We start from the raw sequence: 19,408 nt of genomic DNA, 5'->3' as shown, positions 1-19,408 counted from the left end.
GTGATTTGGGCAGTAAATACAAGAAGATATAATACCTAACCCACAGTCAACAGGTCCTTTTTGGTCTCTCTCTCTCTCTCTCTCTGCTCTACAAAACCAGTTGTATGTTTGGTTTTGGGTTTCGATTCAGAGATAGAATCGAATATACCTCATTGATACTACCAGGATAGGACTGAAAAGTCCCTTTACCACCACAGTTTCTAAATGAAATAGTCCTTATGGAACTCTCTTTATTTATTTATTTTTCTAATCGCACCATTCCCGCTCCATCTTCACACTAAGTTCAGTGAGAAACAATCAATAACAATTTATTGATGAGCTGCCCAAAGTTTGGGTTGCCAGATGACACAGCATACTACTCAAACAGAATTGTTACAAATCTCGCCCAGAACTGGCTGTGCGCAAGATTCAAGGGGGCCTAGAACCCAATTGCCGGTTAGGGCTGTTCTCAGTTGCTTCATACGGCCCCGGGGTCAGGCTGAGGAGGCCGGAATCAGTAGTCCATCTTTCCCCCAAAGGAAAATAAAATACTAACACAGGTAGTATCCTAGCAGCCCCATTGGTCCGGGCTATTCTGTTCAAGGGGGCCCGGAACCAGCCTTCCTCCCAAAAAGGAAAATGAAATACGAGTACCTACCTGGTATTCTTGATTATGACCTACCCATCCTAATATTCTTGACTATACGGGTTTCGTTTTACGTCGCTTTTAACAAGTGAGATCTTCTGACGATGAAAGTTTTACTCCCCATTTGATAGCAAGCTAACCGTCTTCTTACATTGAATTCACCTAGCCCGAGTGGGACCGTGAAAAGCACGCGGTTGCCGAGATGGTCTCCCATTGGGATACCAACCGCGGACATTTTCCTGTACAAAATTGTTGCGAGGGGGGGCCCATCGTTGGGGCCCCCGGGACTGGCCCTGCTCGGTCTGGCATCAATGTTTATTATATCAACACGACCTCAGCTTGGCAACATGCAACGTGTAATCAAGAGCTTTGATTGGCCATTATTATTACCTACTTGATTCTAAGATCGCTGAATTTCTTGATCTTCAATCGTTTTTCTAATGATCGGTTATCTCGTTTCAAGGCCCCTGGATGCTTTTGAAGGCTTCTGCTGCTCTTCTCTTTCATTATTTCTTCTTCAATTTTCATCTTCGTCTTCATTATCTCTTCTTATTCTGTTTCTTCTTCTTGTTTCTCTCATCTATTTCTCTTCCTTCCTTATCTATTCCTTGTTCCCCTCATGAGTGTCTCCCAAGGTTTTAATTTAATACTCTTATGTGTTCCCATAATATGTCAAAACAAGGTATATTCTATTCTATTTCTCTCTTCCTCCTTTTCTTTATCATCTACATATCTCCTTAGTCTCTTTTCCTTTATATGTCCTTTAACATGTTTTCTTTCTTCCCACTCTCATCTCCCTTCTTGATCCTCTCACTCTCTGAAATAGTCCTTTCATTCAAATGTAATCACAGTTCACGTAGGGTTGTGTAAAGCGTGAGTGAGTTGGAAAAAAAAGAACGACTCTTTTTAGTGAACTACTCAGTGAGTCAGATCCAAAGTCGCTATTCCTACAACCTTCAGGGAGTTAAAAGGTGAGTTACATCTAGAATCCGACTCATTGCTGACTACTGACTGGTCCACGGAAAAGAGTGAAAAAGAGTAGTATTTTTTTTACAACCCACTCTCTTCACACATACATATCTAGTTTTCAGTATGTTTGTCTCGGAGACACAGAAAGTATTGTAGGGCCATCGGCTATACAAAACGCCCTTTGTCACTGCGACCTGGTTAGATCTTTTGTGACTTCTACTCACGGAAAGTAAGTACATTTTTTACGGAGTTCTTTTAAGTGGCAGGGTTCTCCGAGAGGAGCTCTTCCACCCAACCACTAAACTTTTCCTTTACTGTGAGCCTTTAAGATATTTCACCAGGGAGGTCTTCAATGCCCCTAGACTTTGTGAGTCCCTTATATCCCTATGAAGAGAATTCCATAATCTAATTGCAGATACATGGCAGAGCGGAGGCAGAAACAGACAAATCTGTTTCAAAATCAAAACGGTGTTGATGTTATTTCAAAAACATGCCCTATTGGGTCCCATCATCCGGAAGAGGAACAATTTGCATTTCTACTACGCAACTCGTAAGTGTCATCGGCCCTTTGGGGGTCCCAAATCAGTTTTGGTAAAGGGCCACCGGCCTTCTCGCCCCGTCAGGACTCTTTTCCAAGATCTACGGTTCACTGAACTACTAGCGGAGAATTGAGACCCTGGTATTAACATCTCAAGAACGGACTCAGTCAGTAATAAGTAAGGTCTTTTGGGGGGCCCCAAATCAGTATGGGCCACCGGCCTTCTCGTCCCGTAAGGGCCCTACGGTTCACTGAAATACTATATTTGAAAATTGATACCCTGGTATCAACATCTCAAGGAGGGAGTCAGTCAATATAAGAAACAAACGGTCCTTTGGGGGCCCCAAATCGGTAAAGGGCCATCGGCCTTCTCGCCTCGTAAGGACCCTTTTCTGCCTTCTACAGTTCACTGAACCACTAAAGGAGAATTGAGACCCTGGGTATTAACATCTCAAGAACGGAGAGTCAAAGAAATAAACCAGTGTACAGCCCCGGGGCGTTGGGATCCAAGAAATTTCTCGTGTGTGTTTGTGAGTTGAAGTGGATAGATGAGAGTGGTTCGTAAATGACTCAAACTTTGGGTCTCTGAATCCGTGGACCAGTAGCCTAATGAGTTTGGCTACATTAATTGTGTTTACACGAAGGTAGTAGCTAGATGCTAGACGCTAGACTACCAACTACCTACTGAACTCTTGTCATCCAGTCATAAATTTACTAGGTACCTACTTGAGGAAATTCATCTACTAGGTTTCTGAAGCATAGTAGCTGCACAGTTCAATTTGAAACCATGAGTGTTTCACAGCCGTTTTTATTTTGTAGCAATGAAATAACGGCTATATTAGACCCGTGTGGTCTGTGTCGTAGCATGCCCATTCCGTAGTATGCCTCTCAATCTCTTCCTCTAAAGATGTGTACAAACATAGTCGACCGGCCGTCGATCGAGGTGAATCTATGTTGTCGAGGCAGTGTGGATGGCTAATTCGACATCGATAGACTATGTGTGGACACACCTTAACCAGCCGCAGCCCAGCAGTAAATCTGTGTCCCATTCCCATACTTTGGTGACCACTAGTTCATGTCTTGTGGACCAAGAGAGGTTCTTGGCAGAGTAGTTGACACTTGGGTCCCATTCAAGTGGCAACCTAGTTGACTAGTTCATGAAATGTTGCCCGTGTTGCCTTTAGCCAATCGGCTGGAAAGAGCAAATTACAGTGTTGACGAAATCCACAAATATCACACAGTACCTACTATTCATTTGGAGATCAACATGTTTTTTTTTTTAATGGGTAAATGCTGAAGGAAGTACTTGCCAAAAGTTGTAAAGGCAGGCTATTAAAACAACAAAAACTTCATCATAGGTTGGAAGAAATTAAAAGTTCAATTTCAAACATAGGACTGAGTTTCGGTATAACCAATACAAACTACCACAGCCAGTAGTCATTATGACAGAAGAAATCTCATCATAATCACCACTGAACAATTATTACCATCATCACACAATAGACATTATTACTATCCATGGTACCAAATAGTACTTATAGCTATGCTGTCAGTGAATAATATTCCCAATGTCATGGTTCAAGTCCTCAAATTACGACGAGTCTGTTGATGAACTTACTATCATGCTTTGCTAGTCTGGTCTTAGGCCAGCCACTCACTATCATGTAGACCTGACAAGTACACCTGATCGGGTCCGCCTATCAGTTCTACCTGATGAGCTCACACTATTAGCTAGACCTGACAAGTACGGCTGAAAAGTCCGCATATCAGGTCTACTTGACCCCCCTGCTCTCTCTCTCTCTCTCCACGTGTGTCCTGATGAAGTTTCAAGATCATTTCTCTCATCCTCTCACTCTCAAGGTCCTCCTAATAAATCTGTCTCTGTTTATCTTCATGTTGTCTCTGCCTCTAATGTAATGACTCCTAATCCTAAATATCCTCATGGTAACAATATTCTTGATATCTTGAAAATATTCTTGTCTTCCCAATGGTCAACACTACCAACTTGTCCTGTGTTTTCCTGTTTTTAAAGGGTTGTGTGTCCTTTTCAACCTCTTTTTCGAGGCTTGAGTAATTTTCCGGTGGAATATTCGTCTCAATGAAAAGGTAGGTATTGCACCCCATTGGGTATAGGGGGAGACAATATGTATGACCCGAAATTCCTTCCATCGATCGACTTCGGTCGACTGTGGTGTAAAAGCACTGTTATTAGCGCTTGAAGATAACTATACACATCTTCTGCTTGAGTTAAAGTCTCCCTATTGAACCAAACTTTCAATTGAACTCCATATTAGGAGTAATTCCATTTGGGACCTTTTTGTCTCTGCCTCTAATGTAATGACTCCTAATCCTAAATATCCTCATGGTAACAATATTCTTGATATCTTGAAAATATTCTTGTCTTCACAATGGTCAACACTACCAACTTGTCCTGTGTTTTCCTGTTTTTAAAGGGTTGTGTGTCCTTTTTAACCTCTTTTTCGAGGGTTGAGTAATTTTCCGGTGGAATATTCGTCTCAATAAAAAGGTAGGTATTGCACCCCATTGGGTGTAGGGGGGAGACAATATGTATGACTCGAAATTCCTTCCATCGATCGACTTCGGTCGACTGTGGTGTAAAAGCACTGTTATTAGCGCTTGAGATCTTCTGCTTGAGTTAAAGTCTCCCTATTGAGGCAAACTTTCAATTGAACTCCATATTAGGAGTAATTCCATTTGGGACCTTCAGGTTACAAGTTGCCCCTATTTGTGCTTCTGAACACTAGAAGCATAACATTCCGAGCTTGATTACATACGTATCCAGACTATCCAGCCATATTAGTAGAAGGTAACCTTCCATTTGGGCTTCAAGGGGCCCAAATGGCTTCAATAACTTCAATTAGTCCATTTGGCCCCAAGATTTCAGCTTCTGAACACCAGAAGCATAAAACATTCCGCGATTGATTACTACGTGAGCATAATTACATGTGTGTGCAATATTGAGTACTCATTGGGAGCTACGTTATGGAGCAAAATTACATACGTTAGGGATCTTCAATTCTACGCCGGGTAGGGCCGTTTTCAGGGGCTTCATTCGGCCCTATTCAATTGGTCCCGGGCTTGTTCTATTCAAGGGGGCCTAGAACCCAATTGCCGGTTAGGGCTGTTCTCAGTTGCTTCATACGGCCCCGGGGTCAGGCTGAGGAGGCCGGAATTAGTAGTCCATCTGTTCCCCCAAAGGAAAATAAAATACTAACACAGGTAGTATCCTTGATGCACGTAGTATCTTTGACTAGCAGCCCCATTTGTCCCGGGGACCCGGGCTAATTCTATTTAAGGGGGCCCGGAACCAGCCTTCCTCCCGAAAAGGAAAATGAAATACGAGTAGCTACCTAGTATTCTTGATTATGACCTAACTCATCCTAATATTCTTGACTATACGGGTTTCGTTTTACGTCGCTTTTAACAAGTGAGATCTTCTGACGATGAAGGTTTTACTCCCCATTTGATAGAGGGCTAACCGTCTTTTTACATTGAACTCACCCAGCCTGAGTGGGACCGTGAAAAGCCAGCAGCACGCGATTGCCGAGATGGTCTCCCAAAGGGATACCAACCGCGGACATTTTCCTGTACATTTTCCTCGTTGGTACCCCCGGGACTGGCCCTGGTCGGCATGTAAGGATTTCCTGCAATCTGATTGGTTCCTTCATTTTGGGTTGATGACTCATTGCTGTCACATTGATCTGGATGAACTATAATTCTACATCAAAAGAAGAAGCTAAAGAATCAGATTTTCAAGGAGCAGGTTGTCAGGTAGACTGGGATTCACCTGTTACCCTAGTCTCAGCCTAGCGCTATAAAATGAGATAGGTATATTCTATGTATATTCTTTCCACTCTACTCTGTTCTATTACGTACGTGAAGGTCAAATCTATTTCTTCTATCATGGGTTTGATGAATCCGGGTTTGAAGTTTGAACCCTCTTTTGAAACCTGTTTTTTCCCCCCTATCTACATAATGAAATAAATTAAATAGGTAAATTTAGGGATATTGGGAAGATCCCAGTTACTTACACGGCACAGTAACCAAACAAAAGGCCAAAAAGGTAAATAAAATCCCCACTTTCAAACCTAATTCTACATCAAAAGAAGAAGCTAAAGAATCAGGTTTTCAAGGAGCGGGTTGTCAGGTAGACTGGGATTCACCTGTTACCCTAGTCTCATCCTAGCGCTATAAAATGAGATAGGTATATTCTATATTCTTTCCACTCTACTCTGTTCTATTACGTACGTGAAGGTCAAATCTATTTCTTCTATCACGGGTTTGATGAATCCGGGTTTGAAGTTTGAACCCTCTTTTGAAACCTGTTTTTTCCCCCCTTCTTCTTAATCATATATGTAGGTTCCTATTTATTATCATATAGGTTCCTATTTATTGAGATATCAGTAGATAGGTACTTGAAGGAATATTAGTAAAGAAAAATTGTCGAGGTGTAGAAAAGAGGGGTAGCAGGAGAGGAAGGTAGGGAGGAAGAAGAAGATAGTGAGAGTAAGGGGGGAGGGAGTAGGAGGAGGAGGGTGTGTGTGTGGAAAAGAGGGGTAGCAGGAGAGGAAGGTAGGGAGGAAGAAGAAGATAGTGAGAGTAAGGGGGGAGGGAGTAGGAGGAGGAGGAGGAGGGTGTGTGTGTGTGTGTGTGTGCTCATTAAGTATCAGGCAGACCTGACAGACGGACCTGACCTTATCAGCCGTACCTGATCAGGTCTACCTGATGGTGTGTGTGCTCGTCAGGTATATCTGATCAGGTGTACTGTGACATTATCTCATTAAGTATCAGGCAGACCTGACAGACGGACCTTATCAGCCGTACCTGATCAGGTCTACCTGATGGTGTGTGTGCTCGTCAGGTGTCAGGTATATCTGATCAGGTGTACCTGTCAGGTCACCTGATGAGTGGCTGGCCTAAGGAAGTATCATCTTGAGATTATCTCAATAATTTGCTCCGCTATAGCTGTACGTTGAGGAAGGTTCTTCAAAAGTGGTAATTCCTTTAATCACACTGACTGTGTGAAACTACACTATTTAATTTTAGAACTTATTATGGAACTCTATTTAATTTCAGAACTCACTATGGAACTCTATTTAATTGTAGAACTTACTATAGAATTCTATTCTTGTGAAGAAAAGAAACGTGTATCTGACGTCTAAAATCCCACGAGAGATTATTATTTTTTAATTAGGTTTTATATTTATGTAGTTACTACTATACTATTATATTAATATAAACTTATTATGGAACTCTATTTAATTTCAGAACTCACTATGGAACTCTATTTAATTGTAGAACTTACTATAGAATTCTATTCTTGTGAGGAAAAGAAACGTGTATCTGACGTCTAAAATCCCACGAGAGATTATTATTTATTTTTTAATTAGGTTTTATATTTATGTAGTTACTACTATACTATTATATTAATATAACTAGGTATAACATTAAATATGTTTTTTTCCTTCATATTTAAAATACATAATGTATATATGATTATGAAGCTATTTTTTTTATTCCAGTAGTTATAGTTAGGAACAGGGGCTCTAAGCTCGGTGCTTTAATTTCCCATTACCTGTTTCAAGTAGCCCATTACAGGGGAAAGTAATTACTATTCTTTTTATTATTATTATTGTTGTTTTTGTATTGGAGTTATGTCTGTACATGAATTATTAAACGTATATGTCTGCTTAGATATAACTTACACTTATGAATAACAACTGAATATCTTCGCTTAATAAAAAACACCAGGTATCAACAATTTTTTCGAAAATATTTTTATTACCAGCTGTTTGCCCCAAAGCTTCGCTACATAGAACATACATATTTTTCGGGAATCAAAACCACAACTCCTGGAATGCAATCCCGTGGCTTAGAGCTGCTAGTTTATCTGGAATCTGTGAACCATTTTAGGGGAGGGGGATCCTATTCTTATCCCTGTGAATTTTTCTCTAAATTTTCCTTAAACAGTTCGGACACTTCCCTAAACATAGCGCTACCATTTTTTCCGCCCATGGCACATTTTCTTCTTCTATAACAAACAAAAAGACAGACAGACAGACAGACTGACTGACGGACGGACGGACATACAAACAGACAAACAAATTATCTCACCTTGAAGTTTCTTCTCAGTTTCCCAGAACTTCTGCAGTTCGGTGAAGTATTTGTCCAATATGAAAACTTTGGATAATCCTAGGGTGGCCATCTTGTGTGGGTCGGTCCATTTAATCTAGGCGCATCAGAATCGGTTCCATCTTAAGGTGCAGCTATATTCTTATCCCTGTGAATTTTTCTCTAAATTTTCCTTAAACAGTTCGGACACTTCCCTAAACATAGCGCTACCATTTTTTCCGCCCAGGTCACATTTTCTTCTTCTATAACAAACAAAAAGACAGACAGACAGACAGGCTGACGGACGGACATACAAACAAACTATCTCACCTTGAAGTTTCTTCTCGGTTTCCCAGAACTTCTGCAGTTCGGTGAAGTATTTGTCCAATATGAAAACTTTGGATAATCCTAGGGTGGCCATCTTGTCTGGGTCGGTCCATTTAATCTAGGCGCATCAGAATCGGTTCCATCTTAAGGCGCAGGGGGCCCAATCGGTCATAGGGGATCCATTAGGTGCCACGATTATTAGAACACTTGGTAATTTCGTCAGAAAATTATAAGACACTTGTGAAAAGTAAAGTCTTGAGAACACTACTTGGTTTCGCACTATAGTTGAGGTAAATTAGAGCACTTGGAAAATTCCGCCAGAAAACGATTTGTAAACACTTCACACTTGTTGGTTGGGAGAAATTTCTTTTGTAGCTTTGTTATTCTGTACTTGAAAATAAAATCAAGTTTAAAATGTGTTTGAAATCCGATTTAAATAAATATATATAAATTTGTATTTAAATAATTAAAAATTCAAATGAATAGAGTAATAGAGAGCGACTAATAAAGTAAATTAAGAATTGCCTGTGAAATTTTAAACAACAGTTGATTTCATGACAAAACAAAATTATTACAATCGTAAGAATTTGTGTCTGTGTTGTAGCTTACCTAGTACGTAATTATGGGGCCAATAATAATTAATAAATTATGTTGTTAATTAATTTATCCTATATGAATATGTTAGTCGAATATGTCAAAGCAAGCAGGTACCGTTCGTTGGACATGAAATTATCAATATATCAATTGAAACAGATTTCATACTTTAATGACTGTTTGGAATAAGGAAATAAGGAAAGTAAAAATTAATAAGGAAAGTAAAAAGGGTAATTAATACCTTGGCATTAGTTCGGTTTCATTTCAAACAAACCTAACGGTCGCTAATATCACTCATTGATAATCGATCAGACCTACCTATGGGCCTGATTCAAAATGGCTTCCCAGAGTTCCGAGTTTATTAATAGGTAGGTAGCTCCTTTACTTGTATGTCATACGCTCATACGCTCAAAGTTCAGAACATTTTCTAAAATTAGTAGGTACTAATGCTTCTTCTAATTTTCATTTACAGCTCCGAGGCATCCGTGATATCCATTATCAATAAGCATCGCATCATGCCGAGAGAAAACCCCCTACACCCAAGTCTATTGAGACCGAAAAAAATCGAACTAGACTTCCAGCCTTCTAGGACCGACAAGTAAGTCTAAAGTAGGGTAAGTGTACCATTTATTCGCCCACCTGCCCACATTTATTTTTATAATTTTTGTTTTTATGACTATGTTTCCTACAACGCCCCCATTTGTTAGTTTGGAGTGTCTGGACTTTTCTTTATTTCCCTGCGACCGCAAAATACCAGCTTGGACCTTACCCCATTCAAAGGTTCTCTACTTTTCTTCACGGTGGTTAACTGCGGTTCAGGACAAGCCAAATAAACATGGCTGGAGACCATCACCCCGGTGTATGATGGAAAAAAAAGATATCCTCTCTTTATTCTGCCATCACCATTCAAGCCGCTACAACAATAACCTTACCTCGTTCTTCCTGTGATAGTCCAGCAAGGAGTTGATAAAAGATGTGATAGTTCTTCTCGTTGGGCAGGGGTCGAATGACTCGGGTCTGGTCCAGGAAGTAGCAGTGGATTTTGGTTCGATACAGCGCGCCGTCCGTGACCTGGACCTCTATGAAATGACCCTGAAATGGTGAAAAGTAAAATGAAAATGATGAAAATAAATTGAAGGTAGGATTTTCATCATGCAGCACCCAATGTTTACCTACCATGCTGGCACCGGTCGCTATGTGCATTTATATTACATAGGTCCTCATTTTCCTCACGAGGCTGAGTGGGCCTCGCAACAGCCAGTGCCGGAATCAATCATTTGCATGATACAATTTTTTCGACCCCGCCGGGAATCGAACCCTGGTCTCTCACGTACAAAGCGAGCGCAGTGATAGAGTTCTTCCAACCTACGTCTTCTAAAATTTGTGGCACCCTATTAGTACTTTTCCCCAGTGTAAGTAGTCCCAACGCTGACGTTAGTGTAGAAGAAGCAAAGTTTGGACTTACAATACGACTAGATTCGGAGTTGAACGAGGTTTTGGCGGACCCCAGAGAGCGGAGGACGGTGAAGGCGGCCGCCAAATGTTTGAAGGCGTCGGTTTCCGGGCCGCCACCCGCCACATCGAACAATTGCCGGAGGAGTAGCATGGAGGCGTATGTCTTGCCGGAGCCGCTCATACCTGCGGAAGTGAAACGGATGTCGTTAGGAACAGGGATATCTCTTTGAAGGCATTGGTTGAAGAGGTTTGATAGATGGAACTGTAACTACTAAGTTCTTATCGTCCCGAAATCGAAGAGAAGACAGGAAAGGAGAAAGCCAGCCGTCCTGAGAACGAACATAATCCGTTCAGGATAAAATCCGCCCCGGGCGGGAATCGCACCCGTGGCCTAGCGCTTACAAGGTAGACGTGCTACCAACCAAGCCAACTGGGCTGGCTAGATGTGGACAAGAGGCGGTCCAGCTAGTGGTCTTGAGTAATCCTCTCTAGTGTCGAGTAACATTCCAGTCCAGTTACTTGGACAGAATGATTTGGATTTATTAGCTGTACTAGAAATACGTACCGGACAGAATAATGGCTTGCGGGTATCCGGTTTCGGACTGCTGTCGCACCGCATCCTGGACTACCCGGAGTAGCTTATCATTGAGGCCCACACTACGCATGCTGTTCAGTGTTAGAGGGTTGCCCACGTCTGTGTACGGGTTGACGGAGAGAAGGATAGGGCCGATGTTGGTCTGTGGAGGGGACGAAAGAGGGAGGTTTGAATTAGTGATTAACTGATTAATCGACTTCTTTTAATAAAAAATAAAATAGATCAGACCTAGGTACTTTGAAATTTTAACACACGGCCCTGCATTAGTATAGTAAGAAATACTGAGTGCAAATTCGATAAATTTACTCGATACCTACATTTAATGCACATTGCACAAGACATTGCTTGCTAATGCAGGCCTATGTTAATGTAGGGCCACCCCTCCCCGGACTTTGGGCTTTATTTTACCTCTTTACTGTGGGGTGGACCCTTAAAATTTGGAGCATCCCCCCCCGGTACATCACTACTTGGAGTCTAGGGCCCCCCTCCTCAATGAAAGTCCGGCCCTGTCCTGTACTAATGCTTTAAATCTTGAATCATTCCCATCTTGTTGCAGGTTAAACTGAAAATGGTATCGCCAAAATCAGGAATTCAAAACCCAAGGATGAGAGCCTGAGATCGAAATTCAAGAGGCAAGAGGGAGCTCAAGGTTAAGGAAGAGGAGAGAGACGAGTATCAAGGGTAAGTACCTGTGAAGAAGGAACAGTGAGTTCTTAGTTTTAAGTCGAATTATTAATGTTATAATGAAAATTAGTTTTTCAGATTTTAGGTTCAATTGGACTTTTTTCTAAAATTTGTCATTGACAGAGCCCCCGACTCTGAAAAGAACGGATTTCTCACAATTTCCAGAAATAATTTTTTTTTCCAAACACACAATATTCTTAAACAAAAAATTGATATTGGAAGTTGAAAAAAAAACCCCTTCAAAATGCTAGTTACGTTTCAGTTCTCTGAAACTTGAACTTGAAAACCTGGGTGGTCTTATCAACACCGGAGCTCATCTGAGTGCAAGACGTTACAATCACCCTGTATAGAAAGAAGGAATGCAACTGGTTTCCTGCACATATTAGAGCTTTAATGTTTACTGCTGAGAGGTTAAACCTAGAGACAAGAGACCTAGAGAGGAGTTGGAATAGAATTGGAGTTCTGGAACTCTATACAGTTGGTAGGTACTTGACTAGATTTATAAAGGTGCGTTGTAAACTACGGTCGACCAAAGATGGTGGAACCCAAAAATGTAGGTAAGACCAAAAGATTTTGGTGGAATGGATTTGAAGAAACCATTACAGATGCAAATTTGGTATGAAACGGGCCACAAAAATCCCCTTGACTAGATTTATAAAGGTGCGTTGTAAACTACGGTCGACCAAAGATGGTGGAACCCAAAAATGTAGGTAAGACCAAAAGATTTTGATGGAATGGATTTGAAGAAACCATTACAGATGCAAATTTGGTATGAAATGGGCCACAAAAATCCTAAGATGTCCTTTTTATTAGCTTTAGTAACACCCCGAATGTAGGGGCGACTTTCTTGTGGTCCAAACCCTCCAAGCTTTTTCCCTGTATATTCAAAAAACTAATCGTAAGGCGTTGCTCCTTCCTTGATTCTGTACCCGCCATAAATTCAAGGAAAATTGTTTCTGATCCAAGGTACAAGGGGTTTCTTTTTAAACAGCCGAGTAGATTACCTATGTCAGATCTGCTTTATGTTTTAAAGGGATGCCAATCCTTTCTAAGCTTACTCTTTTTTTTTATTCCCTGTATAAACGACACGCTACCATACGTGGCACAGTTCACAAATGTCCGAAAAGCTCGCATGTCTAGATTGAGCAGATAGTCCACACCACAGCGCCACAGAGTTTAACGGAGAAATGCTGTTTCTGAGCTTGTGCCTTTTATGTGCAGCTATTCCTCAACACGCGTGCAATGCATTCTTAATTAATAACAGCATGAAAAACAACTCTCGTATAAAGATATAAGATATATATAAAGATATGTGTGATTGAAGGGAATTTCATTGATCTCGATCATTTGGATTGAAGTGGATTCAAAGTTTTGGATTGAAGTGAATTCAAAGTCATCGATAGGATTGAACAGAATTACACGTGATTGAAAGAAATTCCATTGATCTCGATCATTTGGACTAACTGAGTTCTAAGTTTTAAATCGACCATTTTGGATTTGGTCCATTTTGTCCAGCGCTCTAGGCCAGATGGCTTGTGGGTATACGGTTTCGGACTGCCAACACAATAGATTTTGGGTTTGATGAGGATGGGACCTATGGAGTTCCCTTAGGAGCCCTTTTAGTGGCACATTTTAGACTCGATCAGACTTCTAGGGTTTCGTAAGGGTCCTTACTCTGAGTTAATGCTTCAGTGCACTGAATCTCTGGTGTTCAGCGCCACAGAGTTTAACGGAGAAATGCTGTTTCTGAGCTTGTGCCTTTTATGTGCAGCTATTCCTCAACACGCGTGCAATGCATTCTAAATTAATAACAGCATGAAAAACAACTCTCGTATAAAGATATATATAAAGTTGTAGAAGACAAAAAAACCAATAATCCTAAAAAGGGATTGCCTCGAGAGTGTCGAGGGGCTATACTGTTTCGGGTCAAAGTTGACGAGTTTTTGGAGTCGCCGTCACCAAATGATTTTAAAATCCATTATGTTTCAATCGACGTCGAACGACTTCGGTCGACTGTGAACGCACCTTTTGGAGATCAGTATCCGTAGTTTCACTGCGTTTCCAAGAGAAAAGGCTCATTAGCTTGAGATCAAAATTCCGGCACCAATTTCCAACAGAGTGGTGTTCTTTTCGCTTCTTTGCTCAGATTTTGGTTAAATTCAGTTATGATAGAAACACGTTGGAAGAATAATGGTATTAATATATGACTGCGTAGTGCGTACCACCTAAAATGTATCCGCGTACCACCAGTGGTACGCGTACCACCGGTTGAGAACCTCTGCCATAGATCAAATTAGCCGATAAATTAAATACGTTCATAATGGGCTTTAGTTCAAAAAACTAATCGTAAGGCGTTGCTCCTTCCTTGATTCTGTACCCGCCATAAATTCAAGGAAAATTGTTTCTGATCCAAGGTACATGGGTTTTCTTTTTAAACAGCCGAGTAGATTACCTATATCAGATCTGCTTTATGTTTTAAAGGGATGTCAATCCTTTCTAAGCTTACTCCTTTTTTTTATTTTACCCACTTTAACAATCTCTTGTCCTTCGTGGGGCAAGCTTACTCCTTCAATACCAATATGTAAGTTTGTTTGAATTATTTAGAGGTGATTCCAAAAATTTCAGCCAATCAAATTGCTTAAACCGAGTTTAAAACTTAAACGGAGTTTGCAAATAAAGATATGTAGCAAATAAACACATGGTTTGAGATTAAAATGTGTTTTCTGCTGCTTGTTAGCGATTAAAACCGCTTTTTTTTCCTCATTCAAATCATTCGCACAAATATTCAAATCGGTTTTTTCTGATGTCAACTTGTTGAGATAAACGATGGTTGGAGTTCACAGGTGAATTATCTCGAGGAAACGGATCGACTGTTTTTGATGATATTTTTTGTGGTCCCTGCTTTACTCTCCCCTCGGGAGACCGGGTAGATTCGTATAAGCTTAACTCATCCTTTGGGGCATTTGCCCCCACACTTAAGCCTCGGAGTGGGCTTTTTGTGTATGGACTTACGGAGTTGAGATGGGAGAGCGGGTTGTTAAGGATAATACTGAAATTTTTTGATGTTATTTCAAAAACATGCCCTATTGGGTCCCATCATCCGGAAGAGGAACAATTTGCATTTCTACTACGCAACTCGTAAGTGTCATCGGCCCTTTGGGGGTCCCAAATCAGTTTTGGTAAAGGGCCACCGGCCTTCTCGCCCCGTCAGGACACTTTTCTAAGATCTACGGTTCACTGAACTATTAGTGGAGAATTGAGACCCTGGTATTAACATCTCAAGAACGGACTCAGTCAGTAATAAGTAAGGTCTTTTGGGGGGCCCCAAATCAGTATGGGCCACCGGCCTTCTCGTCCCGTAAGGGCCCTACGGTTCACTGAAATACTATAGTTGAAAATTGAGACCCTGGTATCAACATCTCAAGGAGGGAGTCAGTCAATATAAGAAACAAACGGTCCTTTGGGGGCCCCAAATCGGTAAAGGGCCATCGGCCTTCTCGCCTCGTAAGGACCCTTTTCTGCCTTCTACAGTTCACTGAACCACTAAAGGAGAATTGAGACCCTGGGTATTAACATCTCTTGGGTTGAACCCAGTGTAGCTCGTATTAATGATGGGTGAAACCCCGCTGTTTCGTCAAGAAAGGCACTTGGAAACTTACAAGACGATTCTCCGAGTTATTGAGACCTGTTGATAGGATGATTGGCGATTGAGTTGAGATTTTTTCCCCCCAAGAGGTTAGAGGGAACTGTAACAACGAAGGTCTTATCCATTCCTGTGGGGTGTATCATGCCCATGATTAATTCACCGGGTATGGAGATAGGTACATATAAGAAAAAAACTCGATAGTAAATAAACCTCGATAAGAAATAACTTTGGTCTTTCCCCTTGAATTATTTCTTATCGAGTTTCCACTGTAATATTAGAAGTTGACTTGAAAAAGTCAGAAAAATTAATGTTTTTAATTGAGATATCTAAATACAGGGAGGACACGAAAGCCAGCCGTTCGTTCTCGGAACGGCTGGCTTTCTCCTGTCTTCTCTCTTCAGTCTCTTTGCTTTCGGGACGATACCTCGGATACCTACCTTTCGGGACGTACCTACCTGCGCAGTTGCAGTTCCCTCTATCAAATCTCAAATATCTTGTCGTTCACGCCCTGATTCAATGTTTGTCGAGGAGGAGGCGTCTGAAAAAGAGAAGAGAAGAGGAGGTGTTAGAATAGAAGGTCCTACATACTGGACTCCGCACACAGAAAATTCGTCAGAAAAGACCCCGTTACTTTATTTTCTGTGTCCGGCCCTAATAGAAGTGTGGACATACCTTTAGAAACAAAAACCTTGAACCTTGGATCAGAGTCAGCAATAAAACGCCTTGATTTTTAAAGTCAATTTTTTTTTTCTAGTGCGTAATAATTACGAGTATGAGTATTAAGGAGCTCCGTATCGCTCCGCCCCCCTCAAGAAAGTTTGACGGCTAGATTTTTAGAAGCAAAGGAGGAAAAAACGAAAAACGTACAGAATATGCGAATTATTTTGGTCAATAATTATGTAGGTATGCACGGTATTCGATTGACTTTAATTACACCAGCTGCCTGCGGGGTGTTAGCATGTCCATCTCGTAGCATGACCCAATAGGTACTCATTATAGTATGTCCATCTCAGCATGATCCAATAGGTAGGTACTCATTATGAGATATCGGAGTAGATCTGTGTATGTATTCGATTGGGGTTGTTGTATGAGGTTTCATGACTTTCCCCAATTTACATATGTAGATACTTAAGTAGAAACAGTCTGATTGGTGAATGATTTCCCCAGAGCGAGGTTAAGAAAAGTTACCTAGCTTTGCTAGCCAATAATACTCTAGAGTGGAAAAAAAATCTGGGCTGTTTGCATTTTTATAACTTGCCTTTTCTGAACATTTTTTGACGCCAGCCAACCCTTCCCTTTATATTGGTATTGTCTTCGGCTTTTTAGTTGGCTCGATTTTCAATGGAAAAATGGGTGCCTTTGAAAAGGCCCTAAGGTCAATATCGATCAATGTGACACCAATTTTTTGCACACTGGTGTAATTCAGACACCAACCAGATGGGATGATTCAATCAGAGAAGTAGCAGGACAGAAGGGAATGGAAACTTTTCCATCGGAAAACCATCTTGAAACCACAGATCCAAAGATCCATCCAGGTGATCCAGTGTAATTCAGATTTCCTTTACATCCATCTCTTTGACACGGACAACAGACAACTAGTTCCACTTTTTCTACAACACCCCCCAACCGTTCTGAAGGTCGCGTGAGGTTGCGTGCAGAATTCCCAGTTGATGACGGGCACGTAATTGACTTACAATGCACGGTACACGGGTTTGAGTCCCCGGGTTATTCAGGTGTTCCTCCCTACTAAGTGGCGGAAAATAACTCTAATTAATCTAGATATTATTACACATATGTACATTAATTGTAATCTAGATCAAATTATTTAATAATAACGAGGAACATACTATGGGCATGCTACGACACAGACTACATCCGTCTATTGTATCCGTGTAATGTCTAATGTAGCAGTTGTTTCATTGTTGTGAAACAGAAACGCGGCGTTGAAACATTCATCTTTTTTTACGTCTGGTTGCCGATGGGTGCAATAGTCCTACATACTGGACTCAGCATACAGGACTTTCATCAGGAAAGACCCCCATTTCAATGTAATGTACATTGTACATATGTATGTCTGGTTGCTCCTCTCGAAACAAAGTTCGCGATTGTTAGATCTATTGTGACAAAAGAGTTGATAAAACCCATCGAAAATACCTAATCTGAGCGAACGGCAGTGCGCCAGGCCAAGTTCTATTCATTCTACAATGTAGGAATCGGAACTAGGTAAAACTTTTATTTTATTTTTTCAAGATTCCACCTCAGTACTGCTTTCGCATTACTTCAAGGCACATTCTTTTACATCCATGCCTATCCAGGAACGGAAAAGTTTGGTCAGAAAATTTCCGCCCCGGCCGGGATTCGAAGCCAGCACTTTCCGGTCGAGAGTCATTGCTCTTGACCACTCAGTCACAGATGCGGGATAGGTACAACTTAGCTAGTTAAACCAATAACCAAGTTCATGAGTGGTTGAACCAATGTTCATGAACCGAACAAACCATGCTTGATGCTAGGTTTTTGGTTTGGATAATGCGTATTGCGTACCTTTTTGCTGACACTAACATCCGCAAGGCTCTGTACACATGGGACGTAAGGCTTGCTCCATAGTGGAGTCCGATTTTCTCTGCCGCTGGTCCAGCACAGTGTCAAATTGCGTAGACCGATGGTTTTGCAAAATTTACACATGTACAGTTATCATGGCCTTTTTTTTCTACTTGTAAAGTACGCTAAAACTTTCTGGAGATGGAACTTTCTAGAGACATCCAAGTAGCATGATGTAACATTATTGTTTCCAAGCTCAGTGTTACAACTCCGGTCTCTAGACTACGAGTCACTTGTTGCTCCGCTGCCATTGTTATATTGTTAGCAGGGGACTCCATATTGGATTTTTTATTTATTTATTTTTACCGCCTTTATAGTGGTGGACTTTTTATTATACCCATTGTCAGTGTTTCGTTAAATACCCCGGCGCACTGTCAAAGTATTATCCCATTTTTTCTTCACAGCCAAAGATAATCTCTAGATTTTTGGACAAATGAAAGGCTGTGCTATCTGTAATAGATAGCAAGTTAGCGAAAGCATGGCACTCCCGAGATAAGTTCAGTTTTTTTTTTTACCGCCTTTATAGTGGTGGACTTTTTATTATACCCATTGTCAGTGTTTCGTTAAATACCCCGGCGCACTGTCAAAGTACCATCCCATTTTTTCTTCACAGCCAAAGATAATCTCTAGATTTTTGGACAAATGAAAAGCTGTGCTATCTGTAATAGATAGCAAGTTAGCGAAAGCATGCCATGCTTTCGCTAACTTGCTCCCGAGATAAGTTCAGTGAGAAACAATCAATAACAATTTATTGATGAGCTGCCCAAAGTTTGAGTTGCCAGATGACACAGCATATACTCAAACAGAATTGTTACAGATCTCGCTCAGAACTGGCTGTTTATTATATCAACACGACCTCAGCTTGGCAACATGCAACGTGTAATCAAGAGCTTTGATTGGCCATTATTATTACCTACTTGATTTCTTGAGCGATTTCTGCAAGATCGCTGAATTTCTTGATCTTCAATCGTTTTTCTAATGATCGGTTATCTCGTTTCAAGGCCCCTGGATGCTTTTGAAGGCTTCTGCTCTTCTCTTTCATTATTTCTTCTTCAATTTTCATCTTCGTCTTCATTATCTCTTCTTGTTCTGTTTCTTCTTCTTGTTTCTCTCATCTATTTCTCTTCCTTCCTTATCTATTCTTTGTTCCCCTCATGAGTGTCCCCCAAGGTTTTAATACTCTTATGTGTTCCGATAATATGTCAAAACAAGGTATATTCTATTCTATTTCTCTCTTCCTCCTTT

At 41.0% G+C, this 19,408-nt stretch overlaps 1 protein-coding gene across 1 annotated transcript in view; it reads right to left on the bottom strand.

The window, feature by feature from the left end:
* Positions 1-18,441, bottom strand: part of LOC103512271 (myosin-I heavy chain) — a 43,492-nt gene extending 25,051 nt beyond the window's left edge. Inside the window, exons 1-4 of the mRNA XM_008477023.3 lie at positions 18,370-18,441; positions 11,206-11,431; positions 10,651-10,823; positions 10,118-10,277 (exon numbers count right to left, since the gene is read on the bottom strand). Coding sequence (XP_008475245.2) covers positions 10,118-10,277; positions 10,651-10,823; positions 11,206-11,431; positions 18,370-18,441 — 631 coding nt within the window. The remainder of the gene's footprint in view (positions 1-10,117; positions 10,278-10,650; positions 10,824-11,205; positions 11,432-18,369) is intronic.
* Between the last annotated feature and the right edge of the window lie 967 nt (positions 18,442-19,408).

Source organism: Diaphorina citri, unplaced genomic scaffold, assembly GCF_000475195.1.
Source record: "Diaphorina citri unplaced genomic scaffold, Diaci psyllid genome assembly version 1.1 scaffold817, whole genome shotgun sequence".
NCBI lineage: Eukaryota > Metazoa > Arthropoda > Insecta > Hemiptera > Psyllidae > Diaphorina > Diaphorina citri.
Note: the sequence above shows the minus strand (reverse complement) of the source record. Positions and strands in the feature narration are given on the sequence as shown.